General features: G+C 45.2%; 1 protein-coding gene across 1 annotated transcript in view; it reads left to right on the top strand.

Moving 5' to 3' along the window:
• Acoxl (acyl-CoA oxidase like) overlaps nucleotides 1-25,107 on the top strand; it is a 292,744-nt gene that overhangs the window by 27,435 nt on the left and 240,202 nt on the right. Inside the window, exons 3-9 of the mRNA XM_037205208.1 lie at nucleotides 3,551-3,634; nucleotides 8,306-8,392; nucleotides 9,425-9,523; nucleotides 15,310-15,424; nucleotides 16,058-16,144; nucleotides 17,765-17,837; nucleotides 21,498-21,630. Coding sequence (XP_037061103.1) covers nucleotides 3,551-3,634; nucleotides 8,306-8,392; nucleotides 9,425-9,523; nucleotides 15,310-15,424; nucleotides 16,058-16,144; nucleotides 17,765-17,837; nucleotides 21,498-21,630 — 678 coding nt within the window. The remainder of the gene's footprint in view (nucleotides 1-3,550; nucleotides 3,635-8,305; nucleotides 8,393-9,424; nucleotides 9,524-15,309; nucleotides 15,425-16,057; nucleotides 16,145-17,764; nucleotides 17,838-21,497; nucleotides 21,631-25,107) is intronic.

Raw genomic sequence — 25,107 nt, forward strand, 5'->3', positions numbered from 1 at the left:
ATCTGAGGGAAGGCAATGCAGATTCCACACTTCCAATAGTTCTGGACCTTGTTGACGTTCATTGAGGAAATATACATGTGTTTCAGGGACGTCTCTGGGTTAATAAGACCTTTTTCTTCCCAGAATTTGTAGCAGAATATCACAGCTTAGAGATCTGCCACATAAATGCCCTGAAAGAGAGTATTTTAGGACAAACTGTCTTCCTTCTGTTTGAAACTAACTTACTACACAGACACATTTGATGGCATGGGCTGCAAGTTCAGATATAATAAAAGTTTGAATTATTGGCTGTACATTTATGGATTTACTATCATTTCAAATGATGATCAATTTACATGACTCTATAATCATTGAGTTGGGTTTGAATATATCAAATGTGAATGAAGGTAGCTATTGACACAGCAGACATATTAAAAAGGATGCAAAAACCACATTGACTAATGATTGATCACAATCAACATAGACAGTCCAGCTAGTGCTGCCAATTTAATGACAGGATAAATTTGCCAATAATGAATATTAATTAAACAATTAGTCAATCAAAGTCAAGAAAAAAAGAGAATTTATATGTGTAGATGATGTTTGTTAGAAATATATGCCAGCAATACGGTCAATCAAACGGAACCCAGTCCAGGTTTCAGGACTTTGATCTGACTTTTTGAAAATGAACCAGCCCCAGTGCACACTCGAGTTAACACCAGGGAATAGCAAACCTCCACTGACGTTTCCCATCAGCTCTAATCATAGCCATGGCTGTCTCCTGTAGAGACAGGGGAAGGAAAGTCAGCATAAGAAACCATTTCAAATGCTCCAAGATGGATGAATTCAACACATGTGCTTGCAGTTAGTTTCAAACTCGGGAGTGAAAATGGCCACAACTGGATGTTACTAGTAACAAAATTATATTCTTTTATCAATAGCATGAGTTATCAGAATGAAGGAAACCATCTACACTCAGTATTTCTATCTGTCTGTCTGTCTGTCTGTCTGTCTATCTGTCTGTCTATCATCTATCTATCTATTTATCCATATCATATCATCATATCCATATCTATCTATCTATCTATCTATCTATCATCTATCTATCTATCTAATAATTATTTAGAGACAGGGTTTTCTATGTAGCCCTGACTGGCGTGGAATTTCTATGCAGACCAGGCTGACCTGGATTTTTCCTCTGCCTCCTGTGTGCTGGGATTTCAGGCATGTGCCACTATGCACACACTTTAATGGTTTGGGTTTAGAAAAAGCAGAGCAAATGGTTGAAAGCATAGGGATGCTTGTTCATGTGACTGTAGATAGCATGACTCAGGAAGGTGACACAGGGACACCTTGACACAATGGTGATGAGTGCTCTCTGGTGGTAAAAAAAATAAAGTGGTGAAGACTGGGCCACCAGAGCTCTTAACAATGAAGGGCAGCGGTGGCAAGACGTCCTCAGCAGAGCTCCGAAGCTCTGGTTTCTGACCCTTGTGACGCTCACCAGGTAACTCTGGTTGGGTAAAGTCACTTGATTTCCCTGAGCATAGGCTTTTCCATCTTTTATGTGGGGTCAGGGTCGTTCTGAGGATTGGTGAAACAGAGGACACTGGGCCATTTGAAAGAGTCCGTCGATATCTGCTACAGTTGTTTTTCATTATCTGCTTGTAACCGACTCTTCAGTGCGATCCCAGGCTGGAGCCACGCGATGGTTTCTGCGAGAGCCTGGAGGTATTTTAGGAAATAATCAATACAAGATGTGTTGGGTTGCAGCCATGTGGAGAAGCATAAATCTTGACAGTATGGTGTTTGATGGAATTAATAATGCTTGAGAGAAACATTGTAAAAACCTGTGGGAGGGAAAAATATGGAGGATGTCTAGGGGGAGAGTTGAAGCCAGTGTGGAAACAGTGCTCCAAAGAAGGTTGATATCATCCTGCTGCTGATCATCCTACATGTGGATGTGTGTATAGAAACATACACTAAGACATGCACATGTATTTAAAGGAACATGTACATATCCACATATGTGTATATATGCACACACACACACACACACACACACACACACACACACACACACACACGAAGGTTCATGCACACAATATATACAAGATAGATGTATCCACATCTGGATACACAAATACATGTGTGCACAGACAGATGCACATGCAGGCACACATGACCAATCAGCACATGTTTGGTTGGTGGGGGTCTTAGAAGAAACTGGCCCATGAGGACAACTAGCATGATTCCAATAATGAATAATTCCAAATTGTCCACTCAAGGGGCTACCACCTTCTCAGGAAATGTTGCTTGTGGTTTTTTTTTTTTTTTTTTTTGAAAAGTGTGTGTATGTCTGTGTGTGTGTCGGTGTGTGTGTGTGTGTGTGTGTGTGTGTGTGTGTGTGTGTCTATGTGGGTGTGGGTGTGGGTATGGGTGTGTGTCGGTGTGTAGGTCAGAGGTCAATGTTGGGTGTCTTTCTCTGTCGCTTTCCACTGTATGCTTTTGAGACAGGCTCTCTCCCTGTATGTAATTTTGCTAGACTGGCTGCCTAAAGGCTCCTAGCATCCTCCTGCCTCCGACAGAGTCTCTGCTGCTGGAATGACAGACACCCACCTGTCACCGCGTCTGGCCTTTTACACAGGTGCTGAGGCCCTAGACTCAGGCCTCAGGCATGTCCAGCAAGGACTCTGACCCACTGAGCCCTCTCCTAAGCCCCGCTCTAGTTTGTTTTTTATGATTAAACAGTGGAGAATGGTACACCCACTGAGCTTTGGAAGTTGTTGATGTTGTGACAGGGAGAGAATCAGCAGGGATGAGAGACCAGGATCTCATGGTTTTAAAATCATAAATCAACCCCAGGGGTGGCCTGCGCTTAGAAAGAGAAGACCATGGCTTTTCCTTTATCTAAAATGCCCCAGATTTTCTAAAGGATTTTCTTCACCTCAGTGTTGCTGTGTGAACACTTAGAGAAGCTAGGCAGGGTGTCTTGGCTGCCTACACTGCAGGAGAAACATCCTGGGAGCCCAGGGGCAAGCTTGGTCAAGGCTAAGTAGAGTCTGGGGGAGGGCAGCGGATGGGGACAAAGGATCTGTCCCCAGGCTGACTTCCAAGCAGGAGCAGCTGACTTCCTGTTGTGTAAGAAAAGAGGCCACAGGGCTCTTGGTGGTGAAGCAGCAGGTAAAGGCACTTGTTGCTGACCTTAATGATCCAATTTAGATCCTCAGGACCCACCAAGAGAATTGACTCTTACAAGTTGGTCTCTGACCTCTAAACATCCACTGTGTTGCGTACACCCCTAAATAAATGGTTATTTTTTTAAAACTTAAAAAAAGAAAGGAAAAAAGTCCTTGAAAACCACACCCAAATGGCCAGAGACCAAAGGCCACATTGACTCAAGATGAAAACATTTATTTTCAGAAGAGCAATGAGATTATTTCCTAACTAAAAATTGCTTTGTGTTGTTTTATTGTGAAAGTATTACACATATCACATACTATTTAAAATATCTATTTCGAGATCAGAAGACCAGAAGTAAATCTTGACGTTGGGTCTATTATATTTTCAGGAAGAAAAAAGGAAGAACTTCGTCAGCCGAAGCCTGGCCCTGGGAGAAGTGCTCTGCATGGTGGATGTGGCCACGTGTGTGAAGGTGCGAGGCCCTGGGCATCTCACCCTTCAGGAGCTGAGGAGGGGAGTGACATCACTGTGAGCTCTCAGTGTAGTTAGTGAATGGGTGTCTGTAGAGCATCCACATCACGAGCCATCTTCCTGCTCTTTCACTGTCAATCACCACCCATTCCCACATCAGGACCCATCTTCCTGCTCTTTCACTGTCAATCACCACCCATTCCCACATCAGGACCCATCTTCCTGCTCTTTCACTGTCAATCACCACCCACTCCCACATCACCACCCATCTTCCAGCTCTTTCACTGTCAATCATCACCCACTCCCACATCACCATCCATCTTCCAGCTCTTTCACTGTCAGTCATCACCCACTCCCACATCACCACCCATCTTCCTGCTCTTTCACTGTCAGTCATCACCCACTCCCACATCACCACCCATCTTCCTGCTCTTTCACTGTCAGTCATCACCCACTCCCACATCACCACCCATCTTCCAGCTCTTTCACTGTCAGTCATCATCCACTCCCACATCACCACCTATCTTCCTGCTCTTTCACTACCGTCATTCATTCTTGTCTTTGCTTTTTATTGTTTGTTTGCTTTTGAGATAGTTTTCCTATGGCCTAGGCTGGCCTTGAACCCCTGCCTCTGTCTCCCAAGTACTGGAATCACTAGTGCATGTCTCTTTTATTGCTTGGTTTTTCATACTGTTTTCATTAATACACATATCATGTATTAATTGATTATACTTGTTTGTCTTAATTTCTTTAATTCTTTTCTTTTCTCCCTTCCTTCCCTCCCTTTTCCTTCCTTCCTTCCTTCCTTCCTTCCTTCCTTCCTTCCTTCCTCCCTCCCTCCCTCCCTCCCTCCCTCCCTCTCTCTCTCTCTCTCTCTTTCTTTCTTTCTTTCTTTCTTCCTTCCTCTCAGACAGAGTTTCTCTGTGTAGCCTGGCTGTCTTGGAACTCACTCTGTAGACCAGGCTGGCCTCGAACTCAGATCCGCCTGCCTCAGCCTCCCGAGTGCTGGGATTAAAGGTGAGCATCAATACTACCCGGGCTTCATCTGTCTTTATTTCATAAAGACAGTACCCATAAATGTCTGTGACTTACTTTCTTCACTTATATATCACTGCTGAGATCGATCTATATTGTCACAAGTCATTGCCTTCATTATCTTAAATATCGGGTTTTGAAAATTAAACCCTTTAAACTTTTATTAGTTTGTTTATTTTTTACTTAAGTGTATCACATCATGGAGAGCATTACTGCTTTCTCATCAGCCTATGTGGAAGTTCGAAGGTATTAGCTACTTTTGCATTACAGTGACCCAAGTGCCTGCTGGAAACAACCCAAGGAGGAATGGTTTATTTTGGTTCACGGTTTCAGCTCCTTATGGCTCAGAGGGCCTGGTGAAACAGGTGATGCCGTGGTGGCAAGAGTGTGTAGCGGATAACTGGCATCACCACAGAGCAGGAGACAAAGAGCAAGACAGAACGTGGGAAGGGAAAACGCATCCCCAAGTACTGCTCCTCTTGCTATAACCTTCTGAGGTGTGACTAGGGTGTGTGTGTGTGTGTGCGCGCGCGCGCGCGTGCGTGCGTGCGTGCGTGCGTGCGTGCGTGTGTGTGTGTGTGTGTGTGTGTGTGTGTGTGTACTCGCACATGCGTACTCACATACGGAAGCCAGAAAACAACTATGGTGTCATTCCTCGGCCATATTTTTTATAATTAGATTGTTTATGTATTGAAAGAAAGAGAAGAGGGATTGGGGAGGAGAAAGACAAAAGGGAGAGGGAAATCAAGAGAGAGAGAGAGAAACAGACAGACAGACAGACAGGGACAGAGAGAATATGAACGCATCATGGCGTGCCTGTGGAGGTCAGAGGACAATTTGTTGGAGTCACTTCTCTCTTTCTATCATGTGGATTCTGGGGACTGAACTCAGGTCATCAGGCTTGGCAACAGTAACCCCTGAACCATCTTGCTATCTCCTGGACACTCTTCTTCTTCTTCAAAAAAAATTGAGACAGGGCCTTTTGCTGTCCTGGAACTCCCTGAGCAGGCTAGGTTGACTGGCCAGTGGGCCCTGGAGATCCTCCTGTCTGCTTTCCCATCACTGACTGAGACTCCAAAAGCATGTCATGGCACCTGGATGTTTTTTATGGAGGTTCTGGAGATCAAACTTGGGTCTCTGTGGTGACAAGGCAGGCACTTTGCTGACTAAGCTCTCTCACGGTCCACCCCAGGAGCCCTCCTTGGTTATCTCCCAGATGGTGGCTTCATTGGTAAATGGAGGTGAGGTCATCTTCTCTGGTGACCAGAATCTCCTTCTCATCCCCAGGTGTAAGACGAGGCTCTGCCGAGGCTCATCATTTGTCCCTTGATACTGTCCTGACTTCAGATGCCAGCCTCTAGGCAACCCCAGGGGCAGCTGTGGGGGCTGCTGCCAGCCCTTTCTGGGCATGCTGTGGTTATTGCTTCAGACTCCTGATGTTGCAACCATTCTTTTCCCTCTATAGATTGTGGAGAAAGGAGAGAGACGCACCCAAAACAGTACACGTTGAGTACACGTTTGCAGTTAGGGTTTTCGTAAGGTGTCTCAACTGCTCTCCTCAGTTTGTCTCAACACAAATGGGCTTCCTGGTGTTCTGTCTCCTGAGGTGTACCAGGGACAGGACACGGATGGTTTTACAGCAGTGAATGCAGTGTCTTCTGGGAGGAGAGTTTGGATAGATGTCCATCTTTTGTCAGCTGCAGCATCTCTGTCCCGGTATCTTCATTTGAGCATCCCCTTCCTGGTTCATGCCAACTCTTGCAAGCTCCAGAATGACAGCTAATGGGCTTTCATGCACATAGTTACTCAGCCAAAGGCCAGGCATCTTCCAGAATCCCTCTTCCCTTCCCAAATCCAACTCGTAACTTGTTTCCAGAATTTATACTGAATCTCTCCCCTTGTTTCTTCGCTGACCAACATATTCCACCATCACCGCTACCTGCCTGCCTGACTCGGTGTTCTGGCTGGAAAACTGTCTGTGGACCTCTAGGAGCTCTGCGGCAGACATGTCAGGTCAGAGGTCATCTGCTCAGGAATCCCCCTGGACTCTTCCTGCACTTGGTCCGCCTTGGTCATGTTGTCTGCCATTTGGAGACTGTGGTTTTGTGAGGGGAAGTCCCCACACATTTCCTGACTGAGTGAGTGAAAGTGACATAGATGTTGTCTATGAGCCGGCCACTTTCCTTCGAAGATGTGGGTCACTCAGGCCTAACTGCTTCCTAATGTAGCTAGTGCAGGAAGCTTTTCAAGTATGCGTACAAAAATTCCAGTTTTTCCCATTCTTCAGGGGAGGAAAAGTTAAAAAAAACCTAGAAAAGAAATATATGATAACATATACCTTCGCCATCAGACAAAGAGATTTAGGAGTGGAAAATTCAACTTGTTTTAGTTGGAGTAAAATATTGTCCTTAAACTAGACACAGAGAAAAATTATATCGTTTTGGATTGATTTCATTTTCCAAATGTGTGGGTACAGGTGACTCATTCAGTTACCAATGACTCCCCACCACTGCCTCCCCCACCAACAGGTCCAGTTTAAACTTGATTGAGAAAAATAGGCTTAATTGCTAGAATTAATGAATTTCACAGGTGAGGGAGACCTGAGTGCTCGAATCTCTTGGCCATCCTCTTCCTTTGACCCCGTGGTTGTGTGTTGGCTTCTTTCAGTAGGTTGTGGGCGATGTCAGTAAGTTGCCTGAGGTCTCTGTCTCTCTGGATTCCATTGTATCTTGGTAGCCACTGGGAATGGTCCCATTGAGATCCTTGGTCTGTTCCTGAAGCCACATCCTCAGGGCTGTGGGGATGATGCAGCCCAGCTATATGTAGGACACACTCATTCTTAAAGCCACCTGAAAGCCCTGCAGACCCATTCTAGGGAAGGCTGGTCCTCAGGGGAAATCCAGAGTGTGTGGCTCGGAGAGGGAACGGATGCTGAGCTCAACACCAGCACATCTCCACACACTTCCGCCCTTTTGTCTTTGCGGCCGGTTGTCCTGCTCCTTCCATGTGGCTTTGTTCTAGATGTCTCCTCTTCTGCTTTGCGTTTTTTGTCAACCCGATGACGTAAACTAGAGTCACCTGGGAAGAGGGGGCCTCGACTGAAGAATTGCCTCTCTATCAGATTGGCTTAGGTGGCATGCCTTGGTGAATGTTTGATGTGGGAAAGCCAGCCCCTTGTGGGTGGTGTCACCTGGGAAGGTGGCACTGAGGTGTATAAGAGCAAGATGAGAAAGCCATGGAGATCAAGCCGGTCAGCAACATTCCCCAGTGGTCTCTGCTTCAGTTCCTGCCTCCAGGTTCCTGCCTTGGCTTCTCTCAGTGATGGCTGTAACCTGGAAGCTGAAAGAAACCCTTCACTCCAAAGTTGCTTTTGATCATTATGCCTATCATAGCAGCAGAGACCAAACTAAAACACTTCTCCTTTTCCCCTTTCTTAAATCTCTGCTTCCTCCTCCCCTCCCCTACCCCTCTTTTCCTGTCAGCAACACTTCATCAGGGCTTATAAAAGGGCAGGTGAAGACCTGTGTAGCATGAAGGATCCCTAGAGATACCCCTTGAATGGATTTGGCCAGTGGGTCTAGTTTTTGCTAAGCTGTTGATTGTGGCTAGTCATTGTTTGTACTTTCCTTGTTTCTAGTGTGGAATCATTTACTTGTTATTTGGCGGTGCCATCAACAATCTTGGAAGTCCTGAACATGTTACCAAGTGGTTTCAGCAACTCAAGGTATGATGCTTGCCTTAGTATGTTGTTGGTTGTTTTTTGATCTTTTGGGGGGGCCTGCCACCCAGTTCCCAGATAAATTACACATGGAGGCTTATTCTTAATTATAAATGCCCAGCTTTAGCTTGGCTTGGTTCTTGCCAGCTTTCCTTAACTTTAAATTATCCCATGTCCCCTTTGCTTCTGGGCTTTTCCTGTTCTCTTACTTGTATAAATCTTACTCTTACTCCGTGGCTTGCTGTGTAGCTGGGTGGCTGACCCCTGATGTTCCCCTCCTTCACTGACTCCTATTTCTTCTCTCTTCCCAGATTTCTTCTTCTATGTATTCTCTCTGCCTGCCAGCTCTGCCTATCCTTTTTTCTGCCTTGCTATTGGCTGTTCAGTTCTTTATTAGACCATCAGGCATTTTAGACAGTCACTGTAACACAGCGTCACAGAGTTAAAGAAATCCAACATAAACAAAAGTAACACACTTTAAAATAATATCCTCCAACATTAGTAGATAGCTTTTTCCATGGATATTAAAAAAAAAACATAGTACTTTTGTGTGAGTGTGTGTTTGATTAAAAAAAAAACAGAATTAGAATCTGAAAAAAATTTGTTCTAGAGTTTCAAGATTATCTTTTTAAATATTATTCTACATCTGTCATTTTTTTAAGATTAATAAAAATTTATGTCTATGGATATTTTGCCCGAATGTATGTTTGTATACCACATGAGTGTCTGGTGCCTTCCGAGGCCAGAAGAGGATGTCGGATCCTCTGGAAGCAGAGCTGCAGATGGTTGTGAGCTGTTATATAAGTGCTGGGCACTGAACCCAGGTCCTCTGCAAAAGCAGCAAGTGTCTAAACCACTGAGCCAGTCATGTTTCCAGCCTCACCTGTCATGTTCCTGAACCCATAATAGATGTCAACAAAATAATTTTTTTATGGTCGTCTCCAGCTTTCTTCTCCTCTTCTATTGTTAATGGCCTGAGCTCTTCAGTTAGAGCTCATCTGACCAGCTAACTTTCTTTTAATATCCCCTGAACCTCAGGAGCAGAGGTATACTGGGATGTTCGCAATGACAGAGAAGGGCCACGGGAGCAACGTGAGAGGGATCCAGACCGAGGCCACCTTTGACCTTGACAAGCAGGTGAAGAATCTGTTTCCTGTTTCATGCTTCACTGCAACAGGGGACCTGTACAGACCTTCCCATCTTCCTGAGCTGGGCTTCACACCCTCGGCATGCGCTCTGGTTGAGAAGCCGGGGCTCAGAACAGCATCTGATTGTTTTAGAGATGGACATGAGCTCAGCCTTTGAGAACAATGCCAGCCTACACTCACATGCTTCCTGCCACCAACGGACATGGCTCTGTGCATGCACTCTTTAGTGATTCCCTTGAACCGTTTTGGGATCAGCACTAGCCACATTGTTGCTCTTTCCAACAGTAGTCTATGAAGCAGGGAGGAGAGGTCTTGGCTGGTTCTGCACACTGCAGCCCATCCAGAGCTGAGGTTTCCTGATCAGGAGCTAAGTCCTCTATGCTGTCACAGTTGTCCCTCAATATTCATGGGGTCTCACGGCTTCTAGGAACCTCTGATAAGTCTAAAATACACAGACGCTCAATTTCCTCATATAAGTAGCATGGTATTTGTGTAGGACCTGCCATGTTCTCCTGTATACTTTACATCATTTTTGATGACTTCTAATACCTAATATAATGCTGATGCTATGTACCTGTTAGGTGATATCATTTAGGGAATGATGATAAGAAAACAATGTTTGTAGGTAGTCAGTATAGATGTAATTAAAATGTATCCCAGTACATAGTTGGTTGACTCCAGTGATGTAGGATTCATGTGGAAAAGGGGCCAATTAATTGTATTATGCAATGTTCTTGTGTGTGTTTGTGTGGTAGTTTGAATGTAATTGGCCCTTACAAGCTCTTAGGGAGTGGTACTATTAGGAGGTGTGGTCTCGTTGAAGTAGGTGTGGCCTTGATGGAGGAAGTGCATCACTGTGAGGGCTGGCTTTGAGGTCTCCTATGCTCAAGCTACGTCCAGTGTCTCAGTTCACTTCCTGTTGCCTTTGGATCAAGATGTAGAACTCTCAGCTCCTTCTTCAGCACCGTGTCTGCCTGTGTGCCTCCATGCCCCACCGTGATGCTAATGGACTGAACCTCTGAACTATAAACCAGCCCCAATTAAATGTTTTCCTTTATAAGAGATGCCATGGTCATGGTTTCTCTTCACAACAACAGAAACCCTAACTAAGATATGGTGTGCATGTATGTGTGATATATGTGCACACACGTGCACCCATGCCTAAGCATATGGAGGCCAGAAGAAGGGGTAGAGTGCCCTGCTCTGCCACTCTCTACCGTATTCCCTGGAGACAGGGTCCCCCACTGAATGTGGATGGAGCTAGGCTAGCAGCCAGCACACCCTAGTGATGCTGCTGTTTCTGCCCAGCACAGCACGGGGTCACAGCCATGTAGCGCCGCACCTGGCCTTTCCCCTGGGTCCTGGGCATTTAAACTCAGGTCTTTGGGCTTGAGCAGCAAGTGTCCTTCCCACTGAGTCCTCTCCCAGCCCCTGGGCGGTGATCTTAACCATGACTCGCATGGGGTTTCCTTGACAACCTGGAGGCACCACCGTCACTTTTTCTCATTTTTATTCATTTTGTTCTTTTGTTTCTCTTTTCTTTGATATTCTTCCTTTCCCTTCCCTTTAAAATTGTGTGTGTGTGTGTGTGTGTGTGTGTGTGTGTGTGTGTGTGTGTGTGTGTGTGCCACAGCATGTATGTGGAGCTCAGAGGACAACTTTTCGGATTCAGTTCTCTCCTTCCACCACGTGGGATTGAACTTAGGTCTTCAGGCTTGGTGGCAAGTGCTTCTACCCACTGAGCCCTGTCTTTTCCGTTCTTGTTCATGAAATAAACATGTTGGTCAAGACCTTCTCATCTGGTGTCTTGCTCCTTAATGGACCACAGCCAGAGCAAGGTGGAAGCTCTCCTTTGTAGCTCTCCACTACTGGACTCTCCCACCCCCGCCCCCCACTGCCCTTGCCGGATAAAGAAGACCACTGCTGATTTATCTTACCCTCTTGTGTGGTTTCTTATTTGGTACTGGGTATGCCTAAGGACTACGAAGGAGCGACTGAATTCTGATGTGTGCAGCCATGTCTGTGAGCGGGGTGGGGAGGGGCGTCCGACTAGTGTCTGTGCCCAGTTCTAGTCTTCCACTTCCTGCGAGTTTGCCTTTCTGAATCAGGACTTTTGAAAGTAAGGTTTGTTTATTTGGCTGGTGAATCCTCATCAGATGAGTGGCAGTGTTTAGAATGTCATATTCAGGTGACAGATGTCTTAGAGGCTGGTTTTCCCCTACCCTGATGTTCTTTCTCTACAGCAGTCAATGATGTCCCTGGTCATATGGTGAGCAAGGGTTGTGCCCTGCCATGCCATTCCAGCTTCTTCTCTATGGTATGAATGCTCCCTTTAAATAGGTTAAGCAGTTTCTGTTAGTTGAGAATTCAAGTGGTGGGAGGCACTTAGCTAAACACTGAGATAACCAGCCAATGAAACATTTTTGTCCCTATTTTACAGACGAAGAAACTGAGACTCACAGAGGTTAGAAACCTGACTCTAGTGATAGAGTTAATGAGGATTCTTAAGTTAAAATAGAACTGCTTTAAGAGTGTGGCTTCCCAGCCAAGTGATGCTTTATTGACCTGATATCCTGTGGGTTTTGGCTGGCCTCTTTTTTTTTTTCTTTAATTCTTTTCCCAAACAGTGACATTGAGGTGACCTTGCAGTCATTACTGTGAAGGAAAAACCACCCACAATTCTTACTTGTTTCTTCTTACCATTTTTTTCAACAAAAAATAATTGCTTGCATTGGTCCCATTTTCCCCAAACAGTGTAAATGATTTTGTCACCTGGTGGGCCTCCACAGCTGCCTCTTTCTGACAGGGGAGTTGCAGATGAGGAGAATGGCGAGCTCTGTCTCTCCAGTGGGTGGGAGAGGGAACAAGTCAGTCATAAAGTTAGGCCGGGAGGGAAGCAGGATGGTGGTGTGCGTGTGTGTGTGGGGGCACTAACACAGGGGAGTTTTCTCCCTTGGATTCCTGTTTCTCCTTCATTTCCCCTTGAAAGTCATATAGCATATCAAATGAGCCCTCTTTCCCTCCCTTCCTTTTTTGATGGTTTGTTTTTTGGTTCTTCTGTTTTCATTTGTAGGGGAATGGATTAGCTAGTGGTATGGTTAGCTATGAGATAAGCCTTTTATTGTCATACTCTGTGCTAACCAGCCAAAATAAATGAGGTTACGGCCAAAGCTTTTTAAATTTATTATTTTACATTTTATTTATTTGTTTGTGTGTTTTTATTGCACACATGCATGTACCACAGCACTCATGTGGAGGTCAGAGAACACTTTGCATATGGGTTCCAGGAATTAAATTCAGGTCATTGGGCTTTGAGACAAATGCCTTTAATGGCTGAGTCATCTCACTGGCTCCTTTTTTACTTGAGAAGGCTTACTTTTTATTTTACATATGTACGTGTGTGTGTGTGTGTGGGGGGGGTACATGTACAATGTGAGTGCAGGGATCCTCAAAGCCCAGGGATGTGGGTTCTCCTGGAGCTGGAGTTACCAGCAGTTGAGAGCTACCTGACAGGGAGGGGTGCGGAGACCCAAAGTCAGCTCTGTTGTAAGAGCGGTGCATGCTCGTCACCACTGAGCCATCTCTCTCGCCCTCTACCTTTCTCCTGATTTTATTTTATTTCTTTACATCTTAGTGTTTGCAACTTTGACCATTTTGTTGGTCTTCCACAAGTAATCATAATTGTAAGCAGCACACATGCTGGGAGTTGTTTAGATTACAGTTTCAACTCCAGCCTCTTGGCTGATACAAACTTTCCATGTCAAGCCTCTTGCCAGCAGTGACAAACCTCTTCCCCCGGGGTGTATTCGATGAGTACAGGACTGGTGGCCTCCCACTTTCTCCCCTGGCAGCCCTGTGTTTCCAGGGCTCTTCTCTGCCTCCTGACCCATGCACACAGGTTGTTTCTCATTCTTGCCCATCGCATGCAGCCTTGAGTTACCCCCTCTTTCAGAAGCCCTGGCTGGCCAGATAAGCCAAGGGCAATCTCAAGAGACTTCTCAACTCGTCCATGTGTTTTTCTGAAAAGCCCTTGCACATGTTAAAGGTTTTCCTGTACAAACTGATGTCAGAGATTGTTGTCTTAGGCCTCGAGACTGTATTTCTTGGCCCGATGGGAAAGCACAGTCTACACACTTTATAATCTGAAATCTGAGATAATCCTTGTGTGATCAAGAGCATGTTGGTTTAGCTGAATCATGTCTTCTACATTGTCAACTCCAATTAAATGGCCAGTTCAGCTTTCTGCCATTTCCTCTGGGCCCCTGACCTGTCCATAGGTACCCTGTACTTCAGTGCTAGCAGAATGGTCAGTACCTGCTTGGTGAGAGGTTTAAGGGTAACCCATGTGGTGAGTAAGACTGGGGAGATCCCAGCCTCGATGGCAATTATTTCCACTGGTATTGGTTTCCAGACAGTAGGAAAGAGAAGCCTGGGTCTGAGCGGAGACTGGAAACAAACTCTGCCTGCTGTCACTGTTTCTTCAGGCCAGGGTTAGTTTCAGGGTCTTTGGAGCTGGAATCCTTGGCTCTTACTGAGACAAACTGCATGAGGCATTCTAATATTTTCTCAGAAGACCGAGGTTCCTTTACAGGTGTTTCTGTTCCAAGGGCTTGGGGGGCACATGACTCTAGTATGGGACCTTGGGGGCTTTATTGTATTCACTGAATAGTAAGATGTTTGCAACAGGTTCTGAGACAACCAGCCAAAGGCTTTGATAGGTGTTTTCCTTTCCTTTAAAAAAAATCAAAATTAAAATGATTTTGGGGTGATATGCTAAGCAATGATAGGAATAGCTCACAGGTACCTGTTTTGCTTGCAGCCAAGCACATGGCTTTGACCTTTAGATGAGTTGGTTGTCATTTAAACAAAGTTCTTATCATGGCTGCAGACTGGCCAGGCCCGTGCAATAGTGGAAGACATGAGAACTCAGAGTTTACCCAGAAGGGGAAGACAAAATGAAACATACATTTGTGTACTCAGAAACAAGCCATCCCGGGGCCCTGGATCGTTGGGCTGTTCCCTCTTTTCATGGGCACCTCATAGGTGAGGTGTTTGAGGGTGAGGGGTGTGTGGAGAGCTAGGTGACTCTGTGTGTGTGTGTGTGTGTGTGTGTGTGTGTGTGTGTGTGTAAGAGAGAGATGGGAATTAAGTATTCAACCACTGAGCTATAGCCCTATCCCTTTATTTTTATTTTGAGAAAAGGCTTTGCTAGTTTGCCTAGGCTGCCCTTAAACTCACTGTGAGGTCCAGGCAGTCCTTGAAAGTATATTCTTCTTGCCTCAGCCTCCTAAGCTGAGGTTGGGGCCTGTGCCATCACATCTAGCTCTTGTAGCGGTTTTGGTGTTGGGTTCTTTAAAAGCAGAATCCTCAGTATGAGGTAGTTGGATGACAGGAATTGATAATTGAAGGAACAGTTAATACACTGAAACCTGGCAGACGAAGAAGAGGGCACACATCAGCCTGTCACTGTCAAAGACAGAGATGAGGAATGAATGAATGAATGAATGAATGAAAATTGGCCCATTTATTTTTCTGATTGAATTATGCACCAAAAAGGAAAGCCTACTTTCATTTCCAGTCAACCTTCAAAGCAAAGATGGAGGCAAAGGCCATTCACAGAGGGACAGAGCAACACAAAGTTAAGACAATGGCTTTCTGGGAGCCTCTGAGTCTTCTTTACATGGCAGATCTGTCTTACGGTATCCATTGTGTTGAGCTAGGGGTTGAAATGAGCCACATGGAGGCAAATACTCTGTGCCTTCCTCTTCTGTGCAGGAGTTCGTGATTGACACACCGCATGAAGATGCCCAGAAGATGTACATTGGCAACGCCATGTATGGGAACTATGCTGCCGTCTTCGCCCAACTCATCATTGAGGGACGGTCTCAAGGTTTGTTACCAACATGAGAGACTGGAAGAATTTTCTCTCTGCTATTGCTGTTTTCACATCAGTTCTTTACACGGAAAACATGCTTCCCAGGGCCAGCTTTGTCTTGTAAAAACATGCACTGCTAACTTAACCTTCTACGTAAAAGTGATGATCAAACTTGTTGACACTAGTCACTGTTGGGTGCAGTGCCTAGAAATCAGTGGATTCAGAGAGTAAAATAATGTCACATTGCTCCAGAGAAGACATGAAGTTGTATTCTTTTATTTTTATTTTTTGAGACAGGGTTTCACTAGGTAGCCTTGGCTATCCTAGAACTCGCTATTAGACCAGGCTGGCCTTAAATTTACAGAGATCTACCTGCCTCTGCTTCCCAAATGTTGGGATTAAAGACACACGCCACCATACCCAGCTTGAAGGTTTATTCTTTACAAGGGGGAGTCTAAGGCCAGGTATGGTAACTTACTCCTATAATTCCACCAGTTGGAAGGTGGAGGCAGGAGGATTAACTTTAATTAGAGGCCACCTTGGCCTATATGATGAGTTCTAGGCCATCTAGGATTACATATCTAGACTTTGTCTCAAAAACAGTCAAGAGGGAGACCTAATAAGGGCCTGTCTCTCTGCCTTCCTTAGGGCCCCACTGTTTCATCGTTCCTATCAGGGATGAAAATGGAAACTTGTATCCAGGAGTGACAGCCATTGATATGATGCATAAAGAAGGTGAGTCCTCAGGTGGCCCTCCTCTGTCTTTATTTGTGCCTCTTGTGGGTCCTCCAGCCCCCATGACAGCCAAGGAGAATCTAACCACTTTCATCATGAGGAAACCATGGCGGTGGACCAAACTGCCAGGGGACCATGCATTGATGCTGTTATCTCCTTGCTTCTCAGTTTCTTAGTGACAAAGATGCTTTGTCCCCAAAGGGTGTTTCAACTTCTCTCTTCTTAGACTTAGGGCAGGCTTCTGCTCTCTGGTGAGTGTTCACCTCCAGATTGATGTTTGTGTCCAGTCAACCCTTGGTGAGCCTTGAGGACGGACTCAGGACATCTATAACAGGCCTGAGATGAGAGATCTGCTAGGGTTGACTCCTTCTGCTGGGGCAATGGAAAGTTCTGGTCCAGGACTCTTGCCTCAGCTTGTGAATGCCGTCTTCACATGAGCATGTCACCTTCCTGGGCACACATCTGTCTCCAGGTTTCTCCTTCTTAGGAGGACTCCTATCATTTGTATCAGGGCCCACCTTAATGACCTTATTTTAACCTGGTCGACTCTGTAATGCCTCTGTTTCCAAACATGTTTGCATTACAGACATAGGGCTTAGGACTTCAATCCACAAATGGGATCTACAATCTACAGTTCATCCCATGGTACTCAGTGAGACCAGGTTTCCAAGGTGGAGCCAGCTAAAGAAAGGAATGCAGGAGTTAAGGATAAAAGAGAGAAGAAAGAGAGGAAGAGATAAGGGAGTCACATGGGACAGTAGAGGAGTGACCTCAATTCTTCCCTTTGGCAAGCACTGCTGCTAGACAAGGTCCCTGAAGGTCCCTGGAGTGTCAAGTGTCGCTGAGAGCAGAGGGACAGGCCAGGGCTTATGACATCATGCCACATGTTGGAAACCTTGGCAGCTGCGGAAGGACTGCTTTGGTTTTCCTATGTCTTCTGTCATTTACTTTCCTCCTGTGCCTGAGGAGGAAGCTCAGACGGGGAGGAAGCAGGAGCTGTGCTGGGACAGGCTGACTTCTATCTTCAGGGTCCCATGCTTTCTCTTGCCTGGACCCTCCCTCTAAACTTTTATTTGATTTTGCGTGGATGAGTGTTTTGCCGGCATGCCCACACACAGCCGCCCGTGTGCTTGCTGCTCAGGGAGGTCAGAAGGAAGCGCCAGTCTCTTGGAACTGGGATTGCTAGTGGTTGTGAGCCAGCGTGTGGGTTCTCAGAGCTGAACCTGGGTCTTCTGCAAGAGCATCAAGTGCTCTGAACCACCGAGATGTCTCCTCAGGCCCTGAACTTTTCCTTTTACCAATGTTGGCTGCAGGGGAGGGAAATGTGCCCTTTCAGAGCCCGACCCTGAGTCCCTAGCACACTGTGGGGCTGCAAACAAGGAAAACCACATCACCATCTTCCGGTCTTCTTCAGGGTGGGGGTTGGGGATGGGCCAGGTGTGTCTGAGCCAGGGCCCAGAGAACAAACTGAAAGTATCATCACTTTGCCCCCTAACAAAAGAGCACCTGCACTCCTGGAAATGTTTAAGGTTTATGTTTTAGGCCCAGAAGTAGCTGAGGCCATCTTTGGAATGTTGCATAGCTTTCCCTTGCATCTACATTTTTACTCTGTTCCCCCAGGAATGAATGGTGTGGATAACGGAATTTTGATATTTGACAAGGTTCGGATCCCAAGAGAGAACCTGCTGGATAAGTGAGTAGTTTTCTCCTTACGGTGGGTCTGTGTAGAGGATCTACTTGTCCTCTCAAATGAGGCCTCTAGTTTCGGGGTCTCACAGACTGCAGGACCAAGGGGTTTTCCCCCAGATGTTTCCACAACTAACTGGAAAAAGTAAATAAGCAAATAGAGAAAAATTTAAATGCTCCAACATAACATTGCTCAGACATAATGATTGTTACGGGAGACTTTTCTCTGTGACAATCTGTCTAAAAAAAAAGGCCTACATTAGAATTTTAACATAGAAGATCTGCTTTGAGATTCTGTTCTTTGATAAACTTGTAATTTCCATCTAACATTGCATATCAAAAGTACCATAATACTATGCTAAATAGTCAATGAATTATGTACCCAGTCCCTTGTTGTTGGACATTTAGCTTCTTTTTATTTTAGCAATTATGAATAAACTGATGTGTGCTACTTGCTTCCCCTGTGGGTGTGAAAAGTTAAGAGACCACCTTTTGATCATAATCAAAATACACTGTGTACATGCATGAAATGCTCAAAGAACAAATAAGAAATATTATATTAAAAAAAAAAACCACAATACTTTTCAGCAGGGGAGGTTGTTAAAACCACTGTCAGCTGGAGGGAAGATGCCCAGGCGTCCACCAGGCAGTCAAGGTGAATCAAACAGTGAGGTGGAGGGTTCTTTCTCTGGTTGACAGTCAGGGTTAAAGACGCTTTTTGCAGATTCTAGGACACGCCAGCTACCTCAGTGCCTCAGCGGTGTTTCCTGTGAACTCTGTACATCCTGAGCCACAGCTGTACCTAAATCACGGGTAGAGCCAGCAATCTGGGTATAAATAAGTTGTCTGTTTATCTTGCAGTGGATTTTCTCCTTTACTTATCTTTGCTACTTACAAGTTCTTGTCAACAAGTAAATGTGGTCAGCTACAACTGTCAAAGAAAATTGCGCGGGAAACCAACGTAGAATGGACCAAATTCTCTTTGTCTCCCACCCCATGTGAACTGGTGGTAAATAGAACAGAAACAGCAAAGACATCTTTACAGATGTCCTGAAAAATCCCAGCAGCCGCCAGTGCTTGTGAAAGTGGGTCTAAGCCCCCCCCCACCGCCGCCTTCCCTGGAGGGGCCTGTCCATTTCCTAGGCTCTTGGTTAGCATCACCTACTCTGGAGGATGGAAGAGGGAAGGAAAGTCACAATTGGCAGCTCCCATATTCCATCACACTAATCAGAGCCAGCCACAGAAAACCACTGGCCAATGGGAAGGGCTCACCAAATGCACTGGAGATCGGAAAGTCAGATTCAGTGAGAAAGAAGAATGATTGTGGACTTGTGTTGTTTGTAGATAATACATCACTTTGATGAGTCGGATTTGATTTATAATATTATTTCATTACCATTTAAGTTGTCCCTCATACTACAAAACATTGGCTGCATGAGATTTTGAAGGAGTGGTCTTCTGGAGGCTTGGTTCCACATTTGATTAGAAAGTGAACCAGTTAATAGATGTAAATAAATGATTCAATACAGTCTCTCTAAAACATTTTTTCACCTGTCATTTTCATTTTTGAAGAAATTAATAAATTCACCTTAACATTTAGATGCAAGTAGAATTAACCTAGAATTAAAAAAAAAACATCTTTATAAAGAACAAAGTGGGAGGATTCATACTTGGAATCTGAAAGCTTATGACCAAGCTGTGGTAATCTAGATTGTATGGCATTAGCATAAGGGTGGGTCTACGGGCAATGGAATAGAATAGTTCACAAATAAATCCTCATGTTTATTGACAATGATTAGACTTCTGGAGCACTAAGACAAAGAGGAAGAGGAAACAATAGTCTTTTCAACAAGTGGTTCCAGGACATGTGGCTATCTATATTAAAAAAAACAATAGGCTGAAATCTTATCTCACATCACCCAACATACATGCACACAGTTCTTCGAAGAGCCCTGGGGCATAGAGTTAGTGACGTTGGTCTCATGAGTGAGTTATTCAACATGACACCAAAAGTACAGGTAAAGAAAACTCACAGAAAAGTAGAGCAATTAGAGTTTGTGAAAATTTTTAAAAACTTAGTGAAAATAGTCTTTTGAGCTGAAGAAAGACTTGTAAGTAAAATACATCAGAAGGGCCTAGCATCTAGAATGTAAAAGCTATCTCAGTTAATCAAGACAGATGACCAGTTAAAAAAAAATAAACAAAATACGAATAGACATTTCCCCATAGAAGATATTCAGCTCTCTAAGAAAACTCACCAGTCCCACTATCATCGAGAGACTGCTGTGAAGTCACAGTGAGAAAGCATCCTGCACCCCTTCGATGGCTACGGTAAAACATGCAGACAATATCAAGTGCTGGTGAAGTTGAGGAGACATTAGAACCATCACATGTCACTGGCAGTGTTGTGACATGTCTCCATAGATTTGGAAAGTCACTTAGCAATTCCTCAAAAGCTTTTTGTTTGGACTGGAGAGATGGCTCAGAAGTTGAGAGTGTTTGGTGCTCTTGCAGAGGAACCCGATTCAGTTCCCAGAACCCACAGAATGGCTCATGATTGTCTAAATCCAGTTCCAGAGGATCTAATGTTAATCAGATGCTGATTGCATCTCATCTCATCTTCTGGCCTCAGTGAGCTTCTGTACTCAAGTGGTGTGCATTAAACTCATGCAACACACACACACACACACACACACACACACACTATATATATATATATATATATATATATATATAATATATATATTTAAAAAAATGTTTGAAGTTAGATGACCCAACAGTTTTATTTCCAGATACACATGTATATCTGTATGTATGTGTGTGTACATACATACATATATACATATATATGTATAATATATATAGAGAGACATTGTCCATATGCTCATTGAAATGTGTACATCTATTTGTCCCACTTAAACTTGAGCACAAATGTTCATAGAATAATTACTCATAATATCCTCAAAGTGGAAACAATTCTAACATCTGTGAGCTGATAAATGCTAACAACAATTGAGTGAAATAGTAATTCATAAAAAAATAAGTGCTAAAAAAAAAAAAAGTGCTGATATAGCTGGAGCATAGGTGAACCTTGCAATCCTTGTGCCAAGTGAAAGAAGCCAGACCCAAGAACACGGTCCATATTTTGTTCCCAATGATGCAAAGAGTAGGATGATGATCCATAAATGTAAGAAAGTTGCTTGCCCGGGACTGGAGGGCAGATAATATAGAGAGCGACTGTAAATGGTGTGGGGTTTCTCTTCGACTGATGACAATTTTGGAGTTGAGGAGTAATAATGATTGTGAACATCCTAAAACCCACCAAATCCAAATGCTGAAACAGGTGGATTTTATGGGATGTTAATTGTTTTAAGGATGCAAGCCAGTGTGTGTTTGCTCACTTGGGCACTGGCTTTGGTTGATGGTGGTGGTCTTCCTCCTCTCCTTTTTTGGGAGCTGCTACTGCACTGCAGGCTGGCGGTGGTAGAGAACCTGCCCCTACCTCCAACTAGTCAAGTCCTTCTCAGCATTTCCTTCGAGAAGCTCCCAGGATTCCCATTTCTGCGTCTACACGGGAGTCACATGATTTTGTTTCTAGTGGTGCCATACTTTGTTTTGTCTTAAACTCCATCTTCTTTTTCCATCCTGCTTCCCTACATCCTCACAGGTTTGGTTCTGTGGCCCCGGATGGACAGTACCATTCACCCATTCAAAGCAAGAGTGCAAGATTCAACGCAATGCTGGCAACGCTGACCCCTTCAAGATTAGCAGTGGCGTTCAAAGCCATGGGCAGCATGAAGGTAGCAGGCCCTGATTCTAATTAAGTTCACGGCTTATTGTTTCCAGGATGAGTAACAGCATCAGATGCTAAGGTTCTCAAGCCTTATGTGGGCCAGAGATATTCATTATATGCTGAGGGGGGCAGACTGACCGTGAAATCAGAACATTTCTGCATCCTCGAAACTATATTCCATCTAGCTGTATCTCAGATGTGTGTTGCTAGGCATAGTTGGAGAAGCAGCAGAATCACAAAAGATGACCCAGAGAGACGGTCTTATTTAAGACGTGTGTGTCTGCTAGAAAGCGATTAAGCATTAACTCATGTGGGAAGGTCATCATTTCTTTGCTTAGTTCCTTGGTGCATGTTGCTCTACACATGCTATTTGGGTGTGACAATTACCATCACAGGTTAGAGTCCACAAGGCCAGATTTTTGAGGCCATCTGGGTTTCCCCATCCCCTTCCCTCCTGTGCATTGCTTTGGGTAGCGCCTAGAGAGAGGAAAGCTCTGGGTAGAGCCTAGAGAGAGGAAAGCTCTGGGTAGAGCCTAGAGAGAGGAAAGCTCTGGAAGTCTCTTTATCTCTTCCTTGTGCTTCATTGTGTTTTGTTCTTTGGGCTTTCTTAGTCTCTGCATGAGGGAAATTCTGCTTTAAGCTCCACTGAGTTTGGCGAAGCTGGAAGTTAAATGCAGACTCCCCGGTAGTGTGTATCTGTGGCTTGAATCCAGTTTTTCCACCATGAAGGAAGAAATTTCATTCATCTGACTTCAGGCTTGACACTGGCCTGTGGATGACTGAACAGCATAAAATCCACTCTTATGTCTGCAGGGTCCCTGCAGGCACCCTGACCTGCCCCCAGCTGCTCTGAATGGTGCTCCTTTTGTGGGTGGACACAGCTGTCACACTGTGAACCTGAATGCTCAGGACTGAGGCCATGATCTGACACCCTGTGCTCAAGCTTGTTCTGTGGTGGTTCTTATGCAAGACTAGGCGGCTGTTTTGAAGTCTCGTGCCACCAGTCTCTTGGCCAGTCCCTTATCAGCACCATCTGATATGGGAGACCTCAGAGAACTTTGTGATGAAGCCCTGGCCGGACAGCATTCAGGTGCTAAGAAAATGGACGAGCAGGAATGGAAAGCCGATTCAGGGTTGATTGGGGTAGAAGGGGAGGGTCTGTACACTATCTCTCCTTTTTATGGAAGTCTTCCAACAACCACTACTCAGCGATCTTCTGGCAGGATTTCTGGGTGCATAATAATATGCTGGTTGGCTAATAGCCCCAGAGGCCTCTGGGAAACCCTGCACTGTAGTCAAATTTTTCTTTGGGCTGCCAGCTCACAATAATGACCCAGAGACTTATTATTAACTATTAAAGCTTGACTTTTAGTTTAGACTTGTTTTCAACTAGCTCTTATAACTTAAATATTTTTATTAATCTACATTCTACCATGTGACTTTTACCTCTGTCCCATTCTGTGTGTCTGACGCGTTCCTTCTGAGTCTCACTGGCCTCTCTGGTGTAATCTGGTCACCTAGATTCTTCTTCCTCTTCCTCTCTCTCCCTGGAAATCCCACTTTCTCTCCTGCCTAGCTTTTGGCCATTCAGCTCTTTATTAAATCAATCACAGCAGTACCTCTTCACACAGTGTACAAATATTCAACAACACTGAACCCTGGACAGATACATGTGGGAGACAGCATGAGGACATCCACACTGCTGCAAGTCTTGTACATGCGCCATGTGCATGCCTGGTGCTGGCTGCAGCCAGATGTGGGCTTTAGAACTCTTGGAACCCGTTACAGATGTGTGTGAGACATCACATGGGTGCTGGTGACTGAACTTGGGTCTGTTGCAAGAGCAGTAAGTGCCCTTAACTGTTGTGCTGTCTCTACAGCCCTGAGACCTGGTTGTAAATCTCACCAGATCTGTACAGTGTGGGGTGGCAGTTCCAGCAGAGGAGACCAATGGGTGATGTGTGTGTGCGTGTGTGTGTGTGTGTGTCTTCATTTTCTCTTCTCCTGAACATTATCACGGGGCTAGCATTGATTCTCCTGCACATCTCAAGAGCCATGTTTAGATCAGTTCTTTGTGAGTGGTCTGAAATGAATCCTTGGTTTCTGTCAGCGTAGGTATACGATGGTGAGTGTGGGCCCTGAACTCAGGGGACCTGGACTCCAGTCATATCTCATGTGTGTCCAGAAGTGGGCTGTAGGGGAGTCTTTCATCCTCTCTGAAGCTCAATTTTCTCACCAATAAAATGAGACTGATGATGAGGATGGTGAGCGAAGGACCAAGTGTGCCCAGCTCATGGCCTAGAACAGCAATTCTGTGGTTCAGAGAACTGTCGATAACGTGGTTATTGTCACTACTGCTGCTGCTGCTGCTGCTGCTACCAGCAAGACAGAAGTGGGCTGTGGCAAAGGAATAAATGGTCTTTCCCCAAAACATGCTTCTGTGGAGGGCAACCTGAAATGTCTAGGTTCCTGGGTGTCTAGAATAAACAACAGAACTAGAATCTTCCGGTAGTCTCTTCAACTAGATCTCTTCAGCCACTGGGATTACCCAGTGTGCCAGTCGACTTTCTGCTACTGTGTGTAGGGTTCTGAGACAATTAACTCTGAAAAAGAAAAAGGGTATGGAGTTTCAGGCCACAGTCAGGCATCCCACTGCTTCCGGGCATTGTGGGTTGAGTGCATAGACAAGAATGCTGTCGTGGCATCTGGGAAGCAAAGAGACAGAAAGGGGCTATACCAGTTACTTGTCTCCTGCTGGGACAGAGTAGCTGATGAGAAGCAGAGTGAATGGAGGAAGGGCTCCTTTGGCTCTGCACTTCAAGCATATATGGTCTAACATGATGGGGACATCATGGCTGCAGGAAATTGAGATAGCTGGCCATCTTGTGTCTGCAGTCAAGAAGCAGAGTCAAGAAGCTCAGTTCCCTTTCTCCTTTTTATTCAGTCCAGGACCCCAACCCATGGACTAGTGTTCATATACAGAGTACATGGTCCCACCTTCGTTAACGTAGATGATCCCTACAGACATGCCCAGAGAGTTGTTTTCATGGTGATTCTAAATCTCATCAAGTCGGCAGTCAGGATTAACTGTTCCTGGGGCTGAGCTCATGGTGCCTTCTTCAAGGGCACAGCCCTAATGATATTACGTCCTTCTATCAAGCCCTGGGTTCTAAAGGCTCCACAGTTTCCCATTAGTGCCACAGGCTAGATACCAAACTGTCAACACATGGGTTTGGAGGGCAGCATCCGAGACCCCGACTGTAGTACCTAGGCCATGGGGGGTGGCGCTTCCCAGAGCCTAGATGGGGTCAGACCTTGTGCACGTTGCTGTGTCGCTCACCGAATGGCGTTTCCAGTGGCTGTGTTGCACAGTAAGTGACTCAGAGCCACCCCTTGGCAGCTTCTCTTCCCCTGCCGCTCAGACATGTGACGGGTGTTTCCTCGGCTGAAACCTAAGATGCTTCCGTGCCTTCTGCTGTCGCTG

This window comes from Peromyscus leucopus, chromosome 4 (assembly GCF_004664715.2).
Source record: "Peromyscus leucopus breed LL Stock chromosome 4, UCI_PerLeu_2.1, whole genome shotgun sequence".
NCBI lineage: Eukaryota > Metazoa > Chordata > Mammalia > Rodentia > Cricetidae > Peromyscus > Peromyscus leucopus.